At 52.7% G+C, this 18,589-nt stretch overlaps 1 protein-coding gene and 2 long non-coding RNA genes across 3 annotated transcripts in view; 2 read left to right on the top strand and 1 right to left on the bottom strand.

Annotated features, from left to right (window-relative positions):
• The window catches only part of LOC142907310 (uncharacterized), a 91,341-nt gene extending 79,878 nt beyond the window's left edge, over positions 1–11,463 (top strand). Inside the window, exon 2 of the long non-coding RNA XR_012930935.1 lies at positions 10,857–11,463. This is a non-coding gene — a long non-coding RNA (uncharacterized LOC142907310). The remainder of the gene's footprint in view (positions 1–10,856) is intronic.
• The window catches only part of LOC116958441 (branched-chain alpha-ketoacid dehydrogenase kinase), a 175,865-nt gene that overhangs the window by 32,754 nt on the left and 124,522 nt on the right, over positions 1–18,589 (top strand). Inside the window, exons 9-10 of the mRNA XM_076056646.1 lie at positions 3,523–3,684; positions 6,363–10,626. Coding sequence (XP_075912761.1) covers positions 3,523–3,684; positions 6,363–6,507 — 307 coding nt within the window. The 3' untranslated portion in view covers positions 6,508–10,626. The remainder of the gene's footprint in view (positions 1–3,522; positions 3,685–6,362; positions 10,627–18,589) is intronic.
• On the bottom strand, positions 17,741–18,250 carry LOC142907311 (uncharacterized). The gene is made up of 3 exons (XR_012930936.1): positions 18,179–18,250; positions 17,843–18,011; positions 17,741–17,787 (listed from the first exon to the last, which is right to left on the bottom strand). It is a non-coding gene; the product is annotated as an uncharacterized LOC142907311 (long non-coding RNA).

The raw sequence follows: 18,589 nt of genomic DNA, 5'->3' as shown, positions 1-18,589 counted from the left end.
ACACACTACACCACGTGACTACCACACTGTGTGTAGGGTCTCAGATACACACACTACACCACGTGACTACCACACTGTGTGTAGGGTCTCAGATACACACACTACACCACGTGACTACCACACTGTGTGTAGGGTCTCAGATACACACACTACACCACGTGACTACCACACTGTGTGTAGGGTCTCAGATACACACACTACACCACGTGACTACCACACTGTGTGTAGGGTCTCAGATACACACACTACACCACGTGACTACCACACTGTGTGTAGGGTCTCAGATACACACACTACACCACGTGACTACCACACTCTGTGTGTAGGGTCTCAGATACACACACTACACCACGTGACTACCACACTCTGTGTAGGGTCTCAGATACACACACTACACCACTTGACTATCACACACTGTAGGGTCTCTGATACACACACTACACCACGTGACTACCACACTGTGTGTAGGGTCTCAGATACACACACTACACCACGTGACTACCACACTGTAGGGTCTCAGATACACACACTACACCACGTGACTACCACGTGACTACCACACTGTGTAGGGTCTCAGATACACACACTACACCACGTGACTACCACACTGTGTGTAGGGTCTCAGATACACACACTACACCATGTGACTTACCACACTGTGTGTAGGGTCTCAGATACACACACTACACCACGTGACTACCACACTGTGTAGGGTCTCAGATACACACTACACCACGTGACTACCACACTGTGTGTAGGGTCTCAGACACACACACTATACCACGTGACTACCACGTGACTACCACACTCTGTAGGGTCTCAGATACACACACTACACCACGTGACTACCACACTCTGTAGGGTCTCAGATACATACACTACACCACGTGACTACCACGTGACTACCACACTGTGTAGGGTCTCAGATACACACACTACACCACGTGACTACCACACTCTGTAGGGTCTCAGATACACACACTACACCACGTGACTAGCACACTGTGTGTAGGGTCTCAGATACACACACTACACCACGTGACTACCACTCTGTGTGTAGGGTCTCAGACACACACACTACACCACGTGACTATCACACTGTGTGTAGGGTCTCAGATACACACACTACACCACGTGACTATCACACTGTAGGGTCTCAGATACACACACTACACCACGTGACTACCACACTGTGTGTAGGGTCTCAGATACACACACTACACCACGTGACTACCACACTCTGTAGGGTCTCAGATACACACACTACACCACGTGACTACCACACTCTGTAGGGTCTCAGATACACACACTACACCACGTGACTACCACACTCTGTGTAGGGTCTCAGATACACACACTACACCACGTGACTACCACGCTGTAGGGTCTCAGATACACACACTACACCACGTGACTACCACGTGACTACCACACTCTGTAGGGTCTCAGATACACACACTACACCACGTGACTATCACACACTGTAGGGTCACAGATACACACACTACACCACGTGACTACCACACTGTGTGTAGGGTCTGAGATACACACACTACACCACGTGACTACCACACTGTGTGTAGGGTCTCAGATACACACACTACACCACGTGACTACCACACTGTGTAGGGTCTCAGATACACACACTACACCACGTGACTACCACGTGACTACCACACTGTGTGTAAGGTCTCAGATACACACACTACACCACGTGACTACAACACTGTGTGTAGGGTGTCAGATACACACACTACACCACGTGACTACCACGCTGTGTGTGTAGGGTCTCAGATACACACACTACACCACGTGACTACCACACACTGTGTGTAGGGTTTCAGATACACACACTACACCACGTGACTACCACACTCTGTAGGGTCTCAGATACACACACTACACCACGTGACTACCACACACTCTGTAGGGTCTCAGATACACACACTACACCACGTGACTACCACACACTCTGTAGGGTCTCAGATACACACACTACACCACGTGACTACCACACTGTGTGTAGGGTCTCAGATACACACACTACACCACGTGACTACCACACTCTGTAGGGTCTCAGATACACACACTACACCACGTGACTACCACACTGTGTGTAGGGTCTCAGATACACACACTACACCACGTGACTACCACACTGTGTGTAGGGTCTCAGATACACACACTACACCACGTGACTACCACACACTCTGTAGGGTCTCAGATACACACACTACACCACGTGACTACCACACTCTGTAGGGTCTCAGATACACACACTACACCACGTGACTACCACACTCTGTAGGGTCTCAGATACACACACTACACCACGTGACTACCACACACTCTGTAGGGTCTCAGATACACACACTACACCACGTGACTACCACACTGTGTGTAGGGTCTCAGATACACACACTACACCACGTGACTACCACACTGTGTGTAGGGTCTCAGATACACACACTACACCACGTGACTACCACACTGTGTGTAGGCTCTCAGATACACACACTACACCACGTGACTATCACACTCTGTAGGGTCTCAGATACACACACTACACCACGTGACTACCACTCTGTGTAGGGTCTCAGATACACACACTACACCACGTGACTACCACACACTGTAGGGTCACAGATACACACACTACACCACGTGACTACCACACACTCTGTAGGGTCACAGATACACACACTACACCACGTGACTACCACACTGTGTAGGGTCACAGATACACACACTACACCACGTGACTACCACACTGTGTGTAGGGTCTCAGATACACACACTACACCACGTGACTACCACACTCTGTGTAGGGTTTCAGATACACACACTACACCACGTGACTACCACACACTCTGTAGGGTCTCAGATACACACACTACACCACGTGACTACCACGTGACTCCCTCACTCTGTAGGGTCTCAGATACACACACTACACCACGTGACTACCACACTGTGTGTAGGGTCTCAGATACACACACTACACCACGTGACTTACCACACTGTGTGTAGGGTCTCAGATACACACACTACACCACGTGACTACCACACTGTGTGTAGGGTCTCAGATACACACACTACACCACGTGACTACCACACTGTGTGTAGGGTCTCAGATACATACACTACACCACGTGACTACCACACTGTGTGTAGGGTCTCAGATACACACACTACACCACGTGACTACCACACTGTGTGTGTAGGGTCTCAGATACACACACTACACCACGTGACTACCACACTGTAGGGTCTCAGATACACACACTACACCACGTGACTACCACACTGTGTGTGTAGGGTCTCAGATACACACACTACACCACGTGACTCCCTCACTGTGTGTGTAGGGTCTCAGATACACACACTACACCACGTGACTACCACGTGACTACCACACTGTGTAGGGTGTCAGACACACACACTACACCACGTGACTACCACACTGTGTGTAGGGTCTCAGATACACACACTACACCACGTGACTTACCACACTGTGTGTAGGGTCTCCGACAGAGGTGGAGGGATCCCTCACGATATCGAGCGGAGGGTCATGGACTATCACTTCTCCACGGCCGAGAACAGTGCCCAGGACCCGCGGCTGAGCGGTTTGCTGGACAACATGATGGACGTCGCCAACAACTCGCAGTCCGGGCCGATGCACGGGTACACACGCACACACACACACACGCACACACACACACTTGTACACACACACACGTGTACGCACACACACACACACACGCACTTGTACACACACACGCACACACACACACGTGTACGCACGCACACACGCACGCACACACACGCACACACGCACACAAACGCACACACGCGTACACACACGGGTAAGCATGTGTCCCTACTATGTGTGTGTACCTACTGTGTGTGTGTGTGTACCTACTCTGTGTGTGTGTGTGTGTGTCTGTGTGTGTACCTACTGTGTGTGTGTGTGTGTACCTACTGTGTGTGTGTCCCTACTGTGTGTGTGTGTTTGTACCTACTGTGTGTGTGTGTCCCTACTGTGTGTGTGTGTGTGTACCTACTGTGTGTGTGTGTGTGTGTACCTACTGTGTGTGTGTGTGTACCTACTGTGTGTGTGTGTACCTACTGTGTGTGTGTGTACCTACTGTGTGTGTGTGTACCTACTGTGTGTGTCCCTACTATGTGTGTGTGTGTACCTACTGTGTGTGTGTGTGTACCTACTGTGTGTGTCCCTACTATGTGTGTGTGTGTACCTACTGTGTGTGTGTGTGTACCTACTGTGTGTGTGTATATACCTACTGTGTGTGTGTGTACCTACTGTGTGTGTGTGTGTGTGTACCTACTGTGTGTGTGTGTGTGTACCTACTGTGTGTGTGTACCTACTGTGTGTGTGTACCTACTGTGTGTGTGTGTACCTACTGTGTGTGTGTGTGTACCTACTGTGTGTGTGTATATACCTACTGTGTGTGTGTGTACCTACTGTGTGTGTGTACCTACTGTGTGTGTGTGTCTGTGTGTGTACCTACTGTGTGTGTGTATCTACTGTGTGTGTACCTACTGTGTGTGTGTGTACCTACTGTGTGTGTGTGTACCTACTGTGTGTGTGTGTACCTACTGTGTGTGTGTACCTACTGTGTGTGTGTACCTACTGTGTGTGTGTGTACCTACTGTGTGTGTGTATATACCTACTGTGTGTGTGTGTGTACCTACTGTATGTGTACCTACTGTGTGTGTGTGTACCTACTGTGTGTGTGTACCTGCTGTGTGTGTATCTTTGTGTGTGTATCTGTGTGTGTGTGTGTACCTACTGTGTTTGTATCTGTGTGTGTGTGTACCTGCTGTGTGTGTGTGTGTGCATCTGTGTGTGTGTACCTACTGTGTGTGTGCGTGTATCTGTGTGTGTGTATCTGTGTGTGTGTGTACCTACTGTGTGTGTGTATCTGTGTGTGTGTGTCTGTGTATCTGTGTGTGTCTGTGTATCTGTGTGTGTTTGTGTATCTGTGTGTGTCTGTGTATCTGTGTGTATCTGTATGTGTATCTGCTGTGTGTGTATGTCTGTGTATCTGTGTGTGTGTGTGTACCTACTGTGTGTGTATCTGTGTGTTTCTGTGTGTGTATCTGTGTGTGTGTATCTGTGTGTGTGTATCTGTGTGTGTGTGTGTATCTGTGTGTGTGTATCTGTGTGTGTGTATCTGTGTGTGTGTACCTGTTGTGTCTGCATCTGTGTGTGTACCTACTGTGTGTGTATCTGTCTGTGTGTACCTACTGTGTATCTGTGTGTGTATCTGTGTGTGTGTATCTGTGTGTATATCTGTGTGTGTGTACCTACTGTGTGTGTATCTGTGTGTGTATATCTGTGTGTGTGACTGTGTGTGTGTATCTGTGTGTGTGTATATCTGTGTGTGTATATCTGTGTGTGTATATCTGTGTCTGTGTATCTGTGTGTGTATCTGTGTGTATCTGTGTGTGTATCTGTGTGTGTGTGTGTGTGTACCTGCTTTGTGTGTATCTGTGTGTGTGTATCTGTGTGTGTATATGTGTGTCTATCTGTGTATCTGTGTGTACCTACTGTGTATCTGTGTGTGTGTATCTGTGTGTCTGTGTGTCTGTGTGTGTGTATCTGTGTGTGTACCTGTTGTCTGTGTATCTGCTGTGTGTGTATGTCTGTGTATCTGCTGTGTGTGTATCTATGTGTATCTGTGTGTGTGTATCTGTGTGTGTACCTACTGTGTGTGTATCTGTGTGTGTGTATCTGTGTGTGTGTACCTGCTGTGTGTGTATCTGTGTGTGTGTATCTGTGTCTGTGTATCTGTGTGTATCTGTGTGTGAATCTGTGTGTGTGTATCTGTGTGTATCTGTGTGTATGTATCTGTGTGTGTGTGTGTATCTGTGTGTGTGTGTATCTGTGTGTGTGTGTGACTGTGTCTGTGTATCTGTGTGTGTGTGTATCTGTGTGTGTGTGTGTATCTGTGTGTGTGTATCTGTGTGTGTGTCTGTGTATCTGTGTGTATGTATCTGTGTGTGTATCTGCTGTGTGTGTGTATCTGTGTGTGTATCTGTGTGTGTGTGTGTGTATCTGTGTGTGTATCTATGTGTGTGTACCTACTGTGTACGTGTGTATCTGTGTGTGTACCTACTGTGTGTGTGTGTATCTGTGTGTGTACCTGCTGTGTGTGTGTGTGTACCTGCTGTGTGTGTATCTGTGTGTGTGTGTATCTGTGTGTGTGTACCTACTGTGTGTGTGTACCTACTGTGTGTGTGTATCTGTGTGTGTGTGTACCTACTGTGTGTGTGTACCTGCTGTGTGTGTGTACCTACTGTGTATGTGTACCTACTGTGTGTATCTGCTGTGTGTGCAGGTTTGGCTTTGGGCTGCCCACGTCTCGAGCCTACGCCGAGTATCTGGGCGGCTCGCTGGCTGTGCAGGCCATGCAGGGCATCGGCACCGATGTCTACCTGCGGCTGCGCCATATCGACGGGCAGGCCGAGAGCTTCCGCATTTAGACACACGAGTACTCGCTCACGTACTCACTCGCTCGCTCGCTCACGTACTCACTCGCTCGATCGCTCACGTACTCGCTCGCTCGCTCACGTACTCACTTACGTACTCGCTCGCTCGCTCGCTCACGTACTCGCTCGCTCGCTCACGTACTCGCTTACGTACTCGCTCGCTCGCTCGCTCACGTACTCGTTCGCTCGCTCGCTCACGTACTCACTCGCTCGCTCACGTACTCACTCGCCCGCTCACTCACGTACTCGCCCGCTCACTCACGTACTCACTCGCTCGCTCACGTACTCGCTCGCGTACTCGCTCGCTCACTCGCTCACGTACTCACTCGCTCGCTCACTCGCTCACGTACTCGCTCACGTACTCACTCACTCACGTACTCACTCCCTCACGTACTCACTCACTCACGTACTCACTCACTCCCTCACGTACTCACTCACGTACTCGCTCGCTCGCTCGCTCACATACTCGCTCACGTACTCACTCGCTCACTCACTCACGTACTCACTCGCTCGCTCACTCACTCACGTACTCACTCGCTCACGTGCTCACTCGCTCACTGACATACTCGCTCACGTGCTCACTCACTCCCTCACCTACTCACTCGCTCACGTACTCACTCACACGTACAAAGACAAAGATCCCCTGTGTAGCCTGTAACAGACTGTAGGGGCAAGTGCTGTTAGCGAGCACTTGCCCCAGCAGTCTGTCACTGGCTATACGGAGAGAGTGTCTTTGCGTGTGTGCGTGCGCTAGTACCTTAATGTAGACGCTGCTCTGCTCACCAACACTTGCCCCAGCAGTCTGTCACTGGCTATACGGAGAGTGTCTTTGTGTGTGTAGTGAGTAGACGCTGTTGGCTCACCAACACTTGCCCCAGCAGTCTGTTACTGGCTATACGGAGAGAGGGTTTTTGCGTGTGCGTGTGTAGTGAGTAGACGCTGTTGGCTCACGAGCACTTGCCCCAGCAGCCTGTCACTGGCTATATGGAGGGTGTCTTTGTGTGTGTAGTGAGTAGACGCTGTTGGCTCACGAACACTTGCCCCAGCAGTCTGTCACTGGCTATACGCAGAGAGAATCTTTGCGTGAGTAGTGAGTAGACGCTGTTGGCTCACCAACACTTGCCCCAGCAGCCTGTCACTGGCTATATGGAGGGTGTCTTTGCGTGAGTAGTGAGTAGACGCTGTTGGCTCACCAACACTTGCCCCAGCAGCCTGTCACTGGCTATATGGAGGGTGTCTTTGTGTGAGTAGTGAGTAGACGCTGTTGGCTCACCAACACTTGCCCCAGCAGCCTGTCACTGGCTATATGGAGGGTGTCTTTGCGTGAGTAGTGAGTAGACGCTGTTGGCTCACCAACACTTGCCCCAGAAGTCTGTTACTGGCTATACGCAGAGAGTCTTTGCGTGTGTGTGTGCGCTAGTACCTTGTAGACGCTGTTGGCTCACCAACACTTGCCCCGGAAGTCTGTTACTGGCTATACGCAGAGTGTCTTTGTGTGTGTGTGCGCTAGTACCTTATTGTAGACGCTGCTTGCTCACGAACACTTGCCCCAGCAGCCTGTCACTGGCTATATGGAGGGTGTCTTTGTGTGAGTAGTGAGTAGACGCTGTTGGCTCGCCAACACTTGCCCCAGCAGTCTGTCACTGGCTATACGGAGAGAGAGTCTTTGCGTGTGTGTGTGTGTGCTAGTACCTTGTAAGTGCTGCTCGCTCACCAACACTTGCCCCAGAAGTCTGTTACTGGCTATACACAGAGTGTCTTTGTGTGTGCGCTAGTACCTTGTAGACGCTGTTGGCTCACCAACACTTGCCCCAGCAGTCTGTCACTGGCTGTACGGAGAGAGAGTCTTTGTGTGTGTGTGTGCGCTAGTACCTTGTTGTAGGTGCTGCTCGTTCACCAACACTTGCCCCAGCAGCCTGTCACTGGCCGTACGGGGAGAGAGAGGTTTTTTTTTTGCGCTGGGCTCGTACCTTGTTGTAGACGCTGCTGTGCTCACCAACACTTGCCCCAGCAGTCTGTCACAGGCTATACACAGAGTGTCTTTGTGTGTGTGTGTGCTAGTACGTTGTAGACACTGTTGGCTCACCAACACTTGCCCCAGCAGCCTGTCACAGGCTATACGGAGAGAGTCTTTGTGTGTGTGTGTGAGTAGTGAGTAGACGCTGTTGGCTCACCAACACTTGCCCCAGCAGCCTGTCACTGGCCATACGGAGAGAGAGAGTTTTTTTTTTGCGCTGGGCTCGTACCTTGTTGTAGACGCTGCTGTGCTCACCAACACTTGCCCCAGCAGCCTGTCACAGGCTATATGGAGAGTGTCTTTGTGTGAGTAGTGAGTAGACGCTGTTGGCTCACCAACACTTGCCCCAGCAGCCTGTCACTGGCCGTACGGGGAGAGAGAGGTTTTTTTTTTGCGCTGGGCTCGTACCTTGTTGTAGACGCTGCTCTGCTCACGAGCACTTGCCCCAGCAGCCCGCGGGGACTCGCACTTTCTCCCCGCAACCTCCGGTTAGCGTCGGCTGGCTGTGTGCGGTTCGCTAAAAGCAAGTCCAGCGGCCTGACGTCGTTCCCGGCCCCCCGTTGCCGCTGCCGCCCCCCCGTTGTTGCCGCCCCCCCTGCCCGCGCGTCTGATTCGCTCGCAGCCGAAGTGAACCGTGTCGATGTTTCTGCCGCCCACAACGCTGAGCAAGCTCTTGAGTGGCGCTCCGTTTCTGGGTGTGCGGGGGGGGGCGGGGAAAGTCGTCGGCAGAGGTTGGCGGTCCGGCCAAAGTGGCTGATGGTGTCGTCGTCGTCATCGTCGTCGTCATCGTCATCATTGTCGTCATCGTCATCATCATTGTCGTCATCGTCGTCATCATTGTCGTCATCGTCGTCATCGTCATCATTGTCGTCATCGTCGTCATCGTCATCATCATTGTCGTCATCGTTATCATCATTGTCGTCATCGTCGTCATCGTCATCATCATTGTCGTCATCGTCGTCATCGTCATCATCATTGTCATCATCGTCATCATCGTCATCGTCGTCATCGTCAGCGTCGTCGTCGTTATTGTCGTCGTCATCGTCATCATTGTCGTCATCGTCGTCATCGTCGTCATCATTGTCGTCATCGTCGTCATCGTCATCATCATTGTCGTCATCGTCGTCATCGTCATCATCATTGTCGTCATCGTCATCATCGTCATCGTCGTCATCGTCAGCGTCGTCGTCGTTATTGTCGTCGTCATCGTCATCATTGTCGTCATCGTCATCATTGTCGTCATCGTCATCATTGTCGTCATCGTCGTCATCGTCATCGTCGTCATCGTCATTGTCGTCATCGTCGTCATCGTCGTCATCGTCGCCATCGTAGTAGTGCAGAGACCCATAGAGATGCAGAGAGATCCAGAGTCCATACAGACCCACAGAGACCCACAGAGACCCACACAGACCCACAGAGACCCACAGAGACCCACAGAGACCCACAGAGACCCACAGAGACCCACAGAGACCCAGACAGACCCATAGAGACCCACAGAGACCCAGACAGACCCATAGAGACCCACAGCGACCCATAGAGACCCACAGAGACCCACACAGACCCATAGAGACCCACACAAACCCATAGAGACCCACACAAACCCGCAGAGACCCATAGAGACCCACAGAGACCCACACAAACCCATAGAGAGACCCATACAGACCCACAGAGACCCATACAGACCCAGAGAGACCCACACAAACCCACAGAAACCCACAGAGACCCATACAGACCCACAGAGACCCACACTAAAACTAGACTGTGTGTGTGTGTTACCAGGGTGTAAGTCTCCACTGAGGTGCTGTGTAGCTGTGTATCAGACAGGCGACCTGCTGGACATCACCAAATGATGAGCAGCTCCACCACGTGGCTGATTTCGTCATCATCGTCGTCATGATCGTCACAGCGTGGACATTTACATCAGCGGCTAAACAACTCTTAAACACAGCGTGGTGTGACGCAGATTCTAAACGTGGAGGGGGGATAAACCGGAGGGACCCAGAGACAAAATCCACACAGACACCACCACGGGGAGAGAGACGCAGACTCCAAATATACAGCAGCAGCAGCAGGCATCGTCCTGTAGACCAGGCGAGGTAGTTAACATCTCCCAGGGTCTGGATCGAACCCACGACATCCTGTAGACCAGGCGAGGTAGTCAACATCTCTCAGGGTCTGGATCGAACCCACGACCTCCTGTATACCAGGCGAGGTAGTCAACATCTCTCAGGGTAATCGAACCCACGGGACCTCCTGTAGACCAGGCGAGGTAGTCAACATCTCCCAGGGTAATCGATCCCACGGGACCTCCTGTATACCAGGCGAGGTAGTTAACATCTCCTAGCCTCTGTGCTGCTACTGCTGCTGTTGTTGTTGGCTGTTGTTGTTGGCTGCTGCTGCTGTTGGCTGTTGTTGTTGGCTGCTGTTGTTGGCTGCTGTTGTTGTTTGCATCGGGAAGTTCATCGCATCCGCAGTAGTTAATCGATGCGCAAACGTCTTTTGGTCTAAATCATCGCAATCCCTCCCCTCCACCCCTCCCTCCACCCCCTCCCTCCACCCCCTCCACCCTCCACCCCCTCCCTCCACCCCCTCCACCCTCCACCCCCTCCCTCCCCTCCACCCCCTCCCTCCCGTCCATCCCTCCCCTCCACCCTCCACCCCCTCCACCCCCTCCCTCCACCCCCTCCACCCCACCCCTCCCTCCCTCCCTCCACCCCTCCCCCACCCTCCCTCCCCGTGACGATAACAATCAACGGTAGCGGTTGCCCTGTCGGTAAATCGACTCGCCCCACCGTCCCCACCGTCCCCACCACCACCCCACCGTCACAGGAACGTGGAGTGTCCGCCACCGCGGGCCACTGTGATGATTGCCCCCCCCCCGCCCCCCCCTCCCCCCCCCAGTATTACGCAATAACACTCCTGCCGTGTCCACCGCCCTGTGTCGCCTCCTGTGACTACTTTGTTGACCACGTGGCCGTGACGCCATTGTGACGTGTTTATGACGTGATTACGACGCCATTGTGACGTGTTTATGACGTGATTATGACGCCATTGTGACGTGTTTATGACGTGATTACGACGCCATTGTGACGTGTTTATGACGTGATTACGACGCCGTTGTGACGTGGTTATGACGCATGTCACGACGCCATTGTGACGTGGTTATGACGTGATTACGGCGCCATTGTCACGTGTTTATGACGCATGTTACGACGCCATTGTGACGTGGTTATGACGCATGTTACGACGCCATTGTGACGTGGTTATGACGTGATTACGGCGCCATTGTCACGTGGTTATGACGCATGTCACGGCGCCATTGTCACGTGTTTATGACGCATGTCATGGCGCCATTGTGACGTGGTTATGACGCATGTCACGACGCCATTGTCACGTGGTTATGACGCATGTCACGACGCCATTGTCACGTGGTTATGACGCATGTCACGACGCCATTGTCACGTGGTTATGACGCATGTCACGGCGCCATTTTCACGTGGTTATGACGCATGTTACGGCGCCATTTTCACGCGTGTGACAATGCCATTATGACGCATGTTATGACGTGATTATGACGCATGTAGCGATGCTATTATCACGTGTTTATGATGCATATTACCACCCCATTATCACTTGATTATGACACGTCATGACGCCATTACGACGTGATTATGGCGCACGTTACGACGCCATTATGACGTGATTATGACGCGTTCGCGACGGAAGTTACGACGCGATTGTGACGCGCTTGACGACGCCATTATGACGTGATTATGACGCGTTTACGGCGCACGTTAAGGCGCGTGTATGACGTGATTGTGACGTGTTTACAACGGAAGTTACGACGCGATTGTGACGCACTTGACGACGCCATTATGACGCGATTACAGCGCACGTTAAGGCGCGACTGTGACGCGTTTACAACGGAAGTTACGACGCGAGTATGACGTACTTGATGACGCCGTTATGACGCGGTTATGACGCGTTTACAACGGAAGTTATGACGAGCTTGACGACGCACTTGACGACGCCGTTATGACGCCATTATGACGCCATTATGACGCGTTCACGGCGCACGTGAAGGCTTGACTGTGATGCCCTTGCGGCGAGCCTCACGACGCAGTCGCCAGACCGCTGCGAGCCCGCGGGAAGCGTTGTGCCGGCGGTTCGGATCTTGGCAGGCGGCCCCGGTCAATACCGCGGCGGTGTTGATATCGGCCCCGAGTAATGACACTTCTAGACACTGCACAGCAGCAGCAGCGATCATCGCTGTCCCCTACTACTGACAGCTGACTGACGCACACAGAGACAGCTGTCACTGGGGGTGCCCCTAGGCTATAGACCCACACAGCAACAATCATCGCTACCCCCTACTACTGACAGCTGACTGACGCACACAGAGACAGCTGCCACTGGGGGTGCCCCTAGGCTATAGACCCACACAACAGCAGCAGCGATCATCGCTACCCCCTACTACTGACAGCTGACTGATGCACACAGAGACAGCTGCCACTGGGGGTGCCCCTAGGCTATAGACCCACACAACAGCAGCAGCGATCATCGCTACCCCCTACTACTGACAGCTGACTGACGCACACAGAGACAGGTTCCCACTGGGGGTGCCCCTAGGCTATAGACCCACACAGCAACAATCATCGCTACCCCCTACTACTGACAGCTGACTGACGCACACAGAGACAGCTGCCACTGGGGGTGCCCCTAGGCTATAGACCCACACAGCAGCAGCAGCAATCATCGCTACCCCTACTACTGACAGACTGATACACAGAGACAGCTGTCACTGGGGGTGCCCCTAGGCTATAGACCCACACAGCAGCAGCAGCGATCATCGCTGTCCCCTTCTACTGACAGCTGACTGACGCACACAGAGACAGCTGTCACTGGGGGTGCCCCTAGGCTATAGTCTCAGCAGCAGCAACAATCATCGCTACCCCTACTACTGACAGCTGACTGACACACACAGAGACAGCTCTCACTGGGGTGCCCCTAGGCTATAGACCCACACAGCAGCAATCATCGCTACCCCCTACTACTGACAGCTGACACACAGGGACAGCTGCCACTGGGGGTGCCCCTAGGCTATAGACCCACACAGCAGCAATCATCGCTACCCCTACTACTGACAGCTGACTGACGCACACAGAGACAGCTGCCACTGGGGGTGCCCCTAGGCTATAGACCCACACAACAGCAGCAATCATCGCTACCCCTACTACTGACAGAATCTGCAGTCATGATACTGCTGGATGAATCAAAATGAGCTCTTTAGCTCTTTACCACAGATGTCCAGCAGAGGGCACTAGGTCACAAGGCCAGGTAGTCAACATCTCTCAGGGTAATCGAACCCACGACCTCCTGTATACCAGGCGAGGTAGTCAACATCTCTCAGGCTAATCGAACCCACGACCTCCTGTAGACCAGGCGAGGTAGTCAACATCTCTCAGGGTAATCGAACCCACGACCTCCTGTAGACCAGGCGAGGTAGTCAACATCTCTCAGGGTAATCGAACCCACGACCTCCTGTAGACCAGGCGAGGTAGTCAACATCTCTCAGGCTAATCGAACCCACGACCTCCTGTATACCAGGCGAGGTAGTCAACATCTCTCAGGGTAATCGAACCCACGACCTCCTGTAGACCAGGCGAGGTAGTCAACATCTCTCAGGGTAATCGAACTCACGACCTCCTGTAGACCAGGCGAGGTAGTCAACATCTCTCAGGGTAATCGAACCCACGACCTCCTGTATACCAGGCGAGGTAGTCAACATCTCTCAGTGTAATCGATTCCACGACCTCCTGTAGACCTGGCGAGGTAGTCAACATCTCTCAGTGTAATCGAACCCACGACCTCCTGTAGACCAGGCGAGGTAGTCAACATCTCTCAGGGTAATCGAACCCACGGGACCTCCTGTAGACCAAGCGAGGTAGTCAACATTTCTCAGGGTAATCGAACCCACGGGACCACCTGTAAGCCAGGCGAGGTAGTCAACATCTCTCAGGGTAATCGAACCCACGACCTCCTGTATACCAGGCGAGGTAGTCAACATCTCAGGGTAATCGAACCCACGACCTCCTGTAGACCAGGCGAGGTAGTCAACATCTCTCAGGGTAATCGAACCCACGACCTCCTGTATACCAGGCGAGGTAGTCAACATCTCTCAGGGTAATCGAACCCACGACCTCCTGTATACCCGGCGAGGTAGTCAACATCTCTCAGGGTAATCGAACCCACGACCTCTTGTATACCAGGCGAGGTAGTCAACATCTCTCAGGGTAATCGAACCCATGACCTCCTGCAGACCAGGCGAGGTAGTCAACATCTCTCAGGGTAATCGATCCCACGGGACCTCCTGTAGACCAGGCGAGGTAGTCAACATCTCTCAGGGTAATCGATCCCACGGGACCTCCTGTAGACCAGGCGAGGTAGTCAACATCTCTCAGGGTAATCGAACCCACGACCACCTGTATACCAGGCGAGGTAGTCAACATCTCTCAGGGTAATCGAACCCACGGGACCTCCTGTAGACCAGGCGAGGTAGTCAACATCTCCCAGGGTAATCGAACTCACGACCTCCTGTACACCAGGCGAGGTAGTCAACATCTCAGGGTAATCGAACCCACGGGACCTCCTGTATACCAGGCGAGGTAGTCAACATCTCTCAGGGTAATCGATCCCACGGGACCTCCTGTATACCACGCGAGGTAGTCAACATCTCTCAGGGTAATCGATCCCACGGGACCTCCTGTAGACCAGGCGAGGTAGTCAGCATCTCTCAGGGTAATCGAACCCACGACCTCCTGTATACCAGGCGAGGTAGTCAACATCTCTCAGGGTAATCGAACCCACGACCTCCTGTATACCAGGCGAGGTAGTCAACATCTCTCAGGGTAATCGAACCCACGACCTCCTGTATACCAGGCGAGGTAGTCGACATCTCCCAGGGTAATCGAACCCACGACCTCCTGCATACCAGGCGAGGTAGTCAACATCTCTCAGGGTAATCGAACCCACGACCTCCTGTATACCAGGCGAGGTAGTCAACATCTCTCAGGGTAATCGAACCCACGACCTCCTGTATACCAGGCGAGGTAGTCAACATCTCTCAGGGTAATCGAACCCACGACCTCCTGTATACCAGGCGAGGTAGTCAACATCTCTCAGGGTAATCGAACCCACGACCTCCTGTAGACCAGGCGAGGTAGTCAACATCTCACAGGGTAATCGATCCCACGGGACTTCCTGTAGACCAGGCGAGGTAGTCAACATCTCTCAGGCTAATCGAACCCACGACCTCCTGTAGACCAGGCGAGGTAGTCAACATCTCTCAGGGTAATCGAACCCACGGGACCTCCTGTATACCAGGCGAGGTAGTCAACATCTCCTAGGGTAATCGAACTCACGACCTCCTGTAAACCAGGCGAGGTAATCAACATCTCTCAGTGTAATCGAACCCACGACCTCCTGTACACCAGGCGAAGTAGTCAACATCTCAGGGTAATCGAACCCACGGGACCTCCTGTATACCAGGCGAGGTAGTCAACATCTCTCAGGGTAATCGATCCCACGGGACCTCCTGTATACCACGCGAGGTAGTCAACATCTCTCAGGGTAATCGATCCCACGGGACCTCCTGTAGACCAGGCGAGGTAGTCAACATCTCTCAGGGTAATCGAACCCACGACCTCCTGTATACCAGGCGAGGTAGTCAACATCTCTCAGGGTAATCGAACCCACGACCTCCTGTATACCAGGTGAGGTAGTCAACATCTCTCAGGGTAATCGAACCCACGACCTCCTGTATACCAGGCGAGGTAGTCGACATCTCCCAGGGTAATCGAACCCACGACCTCCTGCATACCAGGCGAGGTAGTCAACATCTCTCAGGGTAATCGAACCCACGACCTCCTGTATACCAGGCGAGGTAGTCAACATCTCTCAGGGTAATCGAACCCACGACCTCCTGTATACCAGGCGAGGTAGTCAACATCTCTCAGGGTAATCGAACCCACGACCTCCTGTGAACCAGGCGAGGTAGTCAACATCTCTCAGGGTAATCGATCCCACGGGACCTCCTGCAGACCAGGCGAGGTAGTCAACATCTCTCAGGGTGATCGAACCCACGACCTCCTGTATACCAGGCGAGGTAGTCAACATCTCACAGGGTAATCGATCCCACGGGACCTCCTGTAGACCAGGCGAGGTAGTCAACATCTCTCAGGGTAATCGAACCCACGACCTCCTGTATACCAGGCGAGGTAGTCAACATCTCTCAGGGTAATCGAACCCACGACCTCCTGTATACCAGGCGAGGTAGTCAACATCTCTCAGGGTAATCGAACCCACGACCTCCTGTAGACCAGGCGAGGTAGTCAACATCTCACAGGGTAATCGATCCCACGGGACTTCCTGTAGACCAGGCGAGGTAGTCAACATCTCTCAGGCTAATCGAACCCACGACCTCCTGTAGACCAGGCGAGGTAGTCAACATCTCTCAGGGTAATCGAACCCACGGGACCTCCTGTATACCAGGCGAGGTAGTCAACATCTCCTAGGGTAATCGAACTCACGACCTCCTGTAAACCAGGCGAGGTAATCAACATCTCTCAGTGTAATCGAACCCACGACCTCCTGTACACCAGGCGAAGTAGTCAACATCTCAGGGTAATCGAACCCACGGGACCTCCTGTATACCAGGCGAGGTAGTCAACATCTCTCAGGGTAATCGATCCCACGGGACCTCCTGTATACCACGCGAGGTAGTCAACATCTCTCAGGGTAATCGATCCCACGGGACCTCCTGTAGACCAGGCGAGGTAGTCAACATCTCTCAGGGTAATCGAACCCACGACCTCCTGTATACCAGGCGAGGTAGTCAACATCTCTCAGGGTAATCGAACCCACGACCTCCTGTATACCAGGTGAGGTAGTCAACATCTCTCAGGGTAATCGAACCCACGACCTCCTGTATACCAGGCGAGGTAGTCGACATCTCCCAGGGTAATCGAACCCACGACCTCCTGCATACCAGGCGAGGTAGTCAACATCTCTCAGGGTAATCGAACCCACGACCTCCTGTATACCAGGCGAGGTAGTCAACATCTCTCAGGGTAATCGAACCCACGACCTCCTGTATACCAGGCGAGGTAGTCAACATCTCTCAGGGTAATCGAACCCACGACCTCCTGTGAACCAGGCGAGGTAGTCAACATCTCTCAGGGTAATCGATCCCACGGGACCTCCTGCAGACCAGGCGAGGTAGTCAACATCTCTCAGGGTGATCGAACCCACGACCTCCTGTATACCAGGCGAGGTAGTCAACATCTCACAGGGTAATCGATCCCACGGGACCTCCTGTAGACCAGGCGAGGTAGTCAACATCTCTCAGGCTAATCGAACCTACGACCTCCTGTAGACCAGGCGAGGTAGTCAACATCTCTCAGGGTAATCGAACCCACGGGACCTCCTGTATACCAGGCGAGGTAGTCAACATCTCCTAGGGTAATCGAACTCACGACCTCCTGTAAACCAGGCGAGGTAATCAACATCTCTCAGTGTAATCGAACCCACGACCTCCTGTATACCAGGCGCGGTAGTCAACATCTCTCAGGGTAATCGATCCCACGGGACCTCCTGTAGACCAGGCGAGGTAGTCAACATCTCTCAGGGTAATCGATCCCACGGGACCTCCTGTATACCAGGCGAGGTAGTCAACATCTCTCAGGGTAATCGATCCCACGGGACCTCCTGTAGACCAGGCGAGGTAGTCAACATCTCTCAGGGTAATCGAACCCACGACCTCCTGTATACCAGGCGAGGTAGTCAACATCTCTCAGGGTAATCGAACCCACGACCTCCTGTATACCAGGCGAGGTAGTCAACATCTCTCAGGGTAATCGAACCCACGACCTCCTGTATACCAGGCGAGGTAGTCGACATCTCCCAGGGTAATCGAACCCACGACCTCCTGCATACCAGGCGAGGTAGTCAACATCTCTCAGGGTAATCGAACCCACGACCTCCTGTATACCAGGCGAGGTA

Source organism: Petromyzon marinus, chromosome 77 (assembly GCF_048934315.1).
Source record: "Petromyzon marinus isolate PM22_M1 ecotype Great Lakes invasive population chromosome 77, UKy_Petmar_22M1.pri1.0, whole genome shotgun sequence".
Classification (NCBI taxonomy): Eukaryota; Metazoa; Chordata; class Hyperoartia; order Petromyzontiformes; family Petromyzontidae; genus Petromyzon; species Petromyzon marinus.
This window is presented reverse-complemented; position numbering and strand designations above follow the sequence as displayed.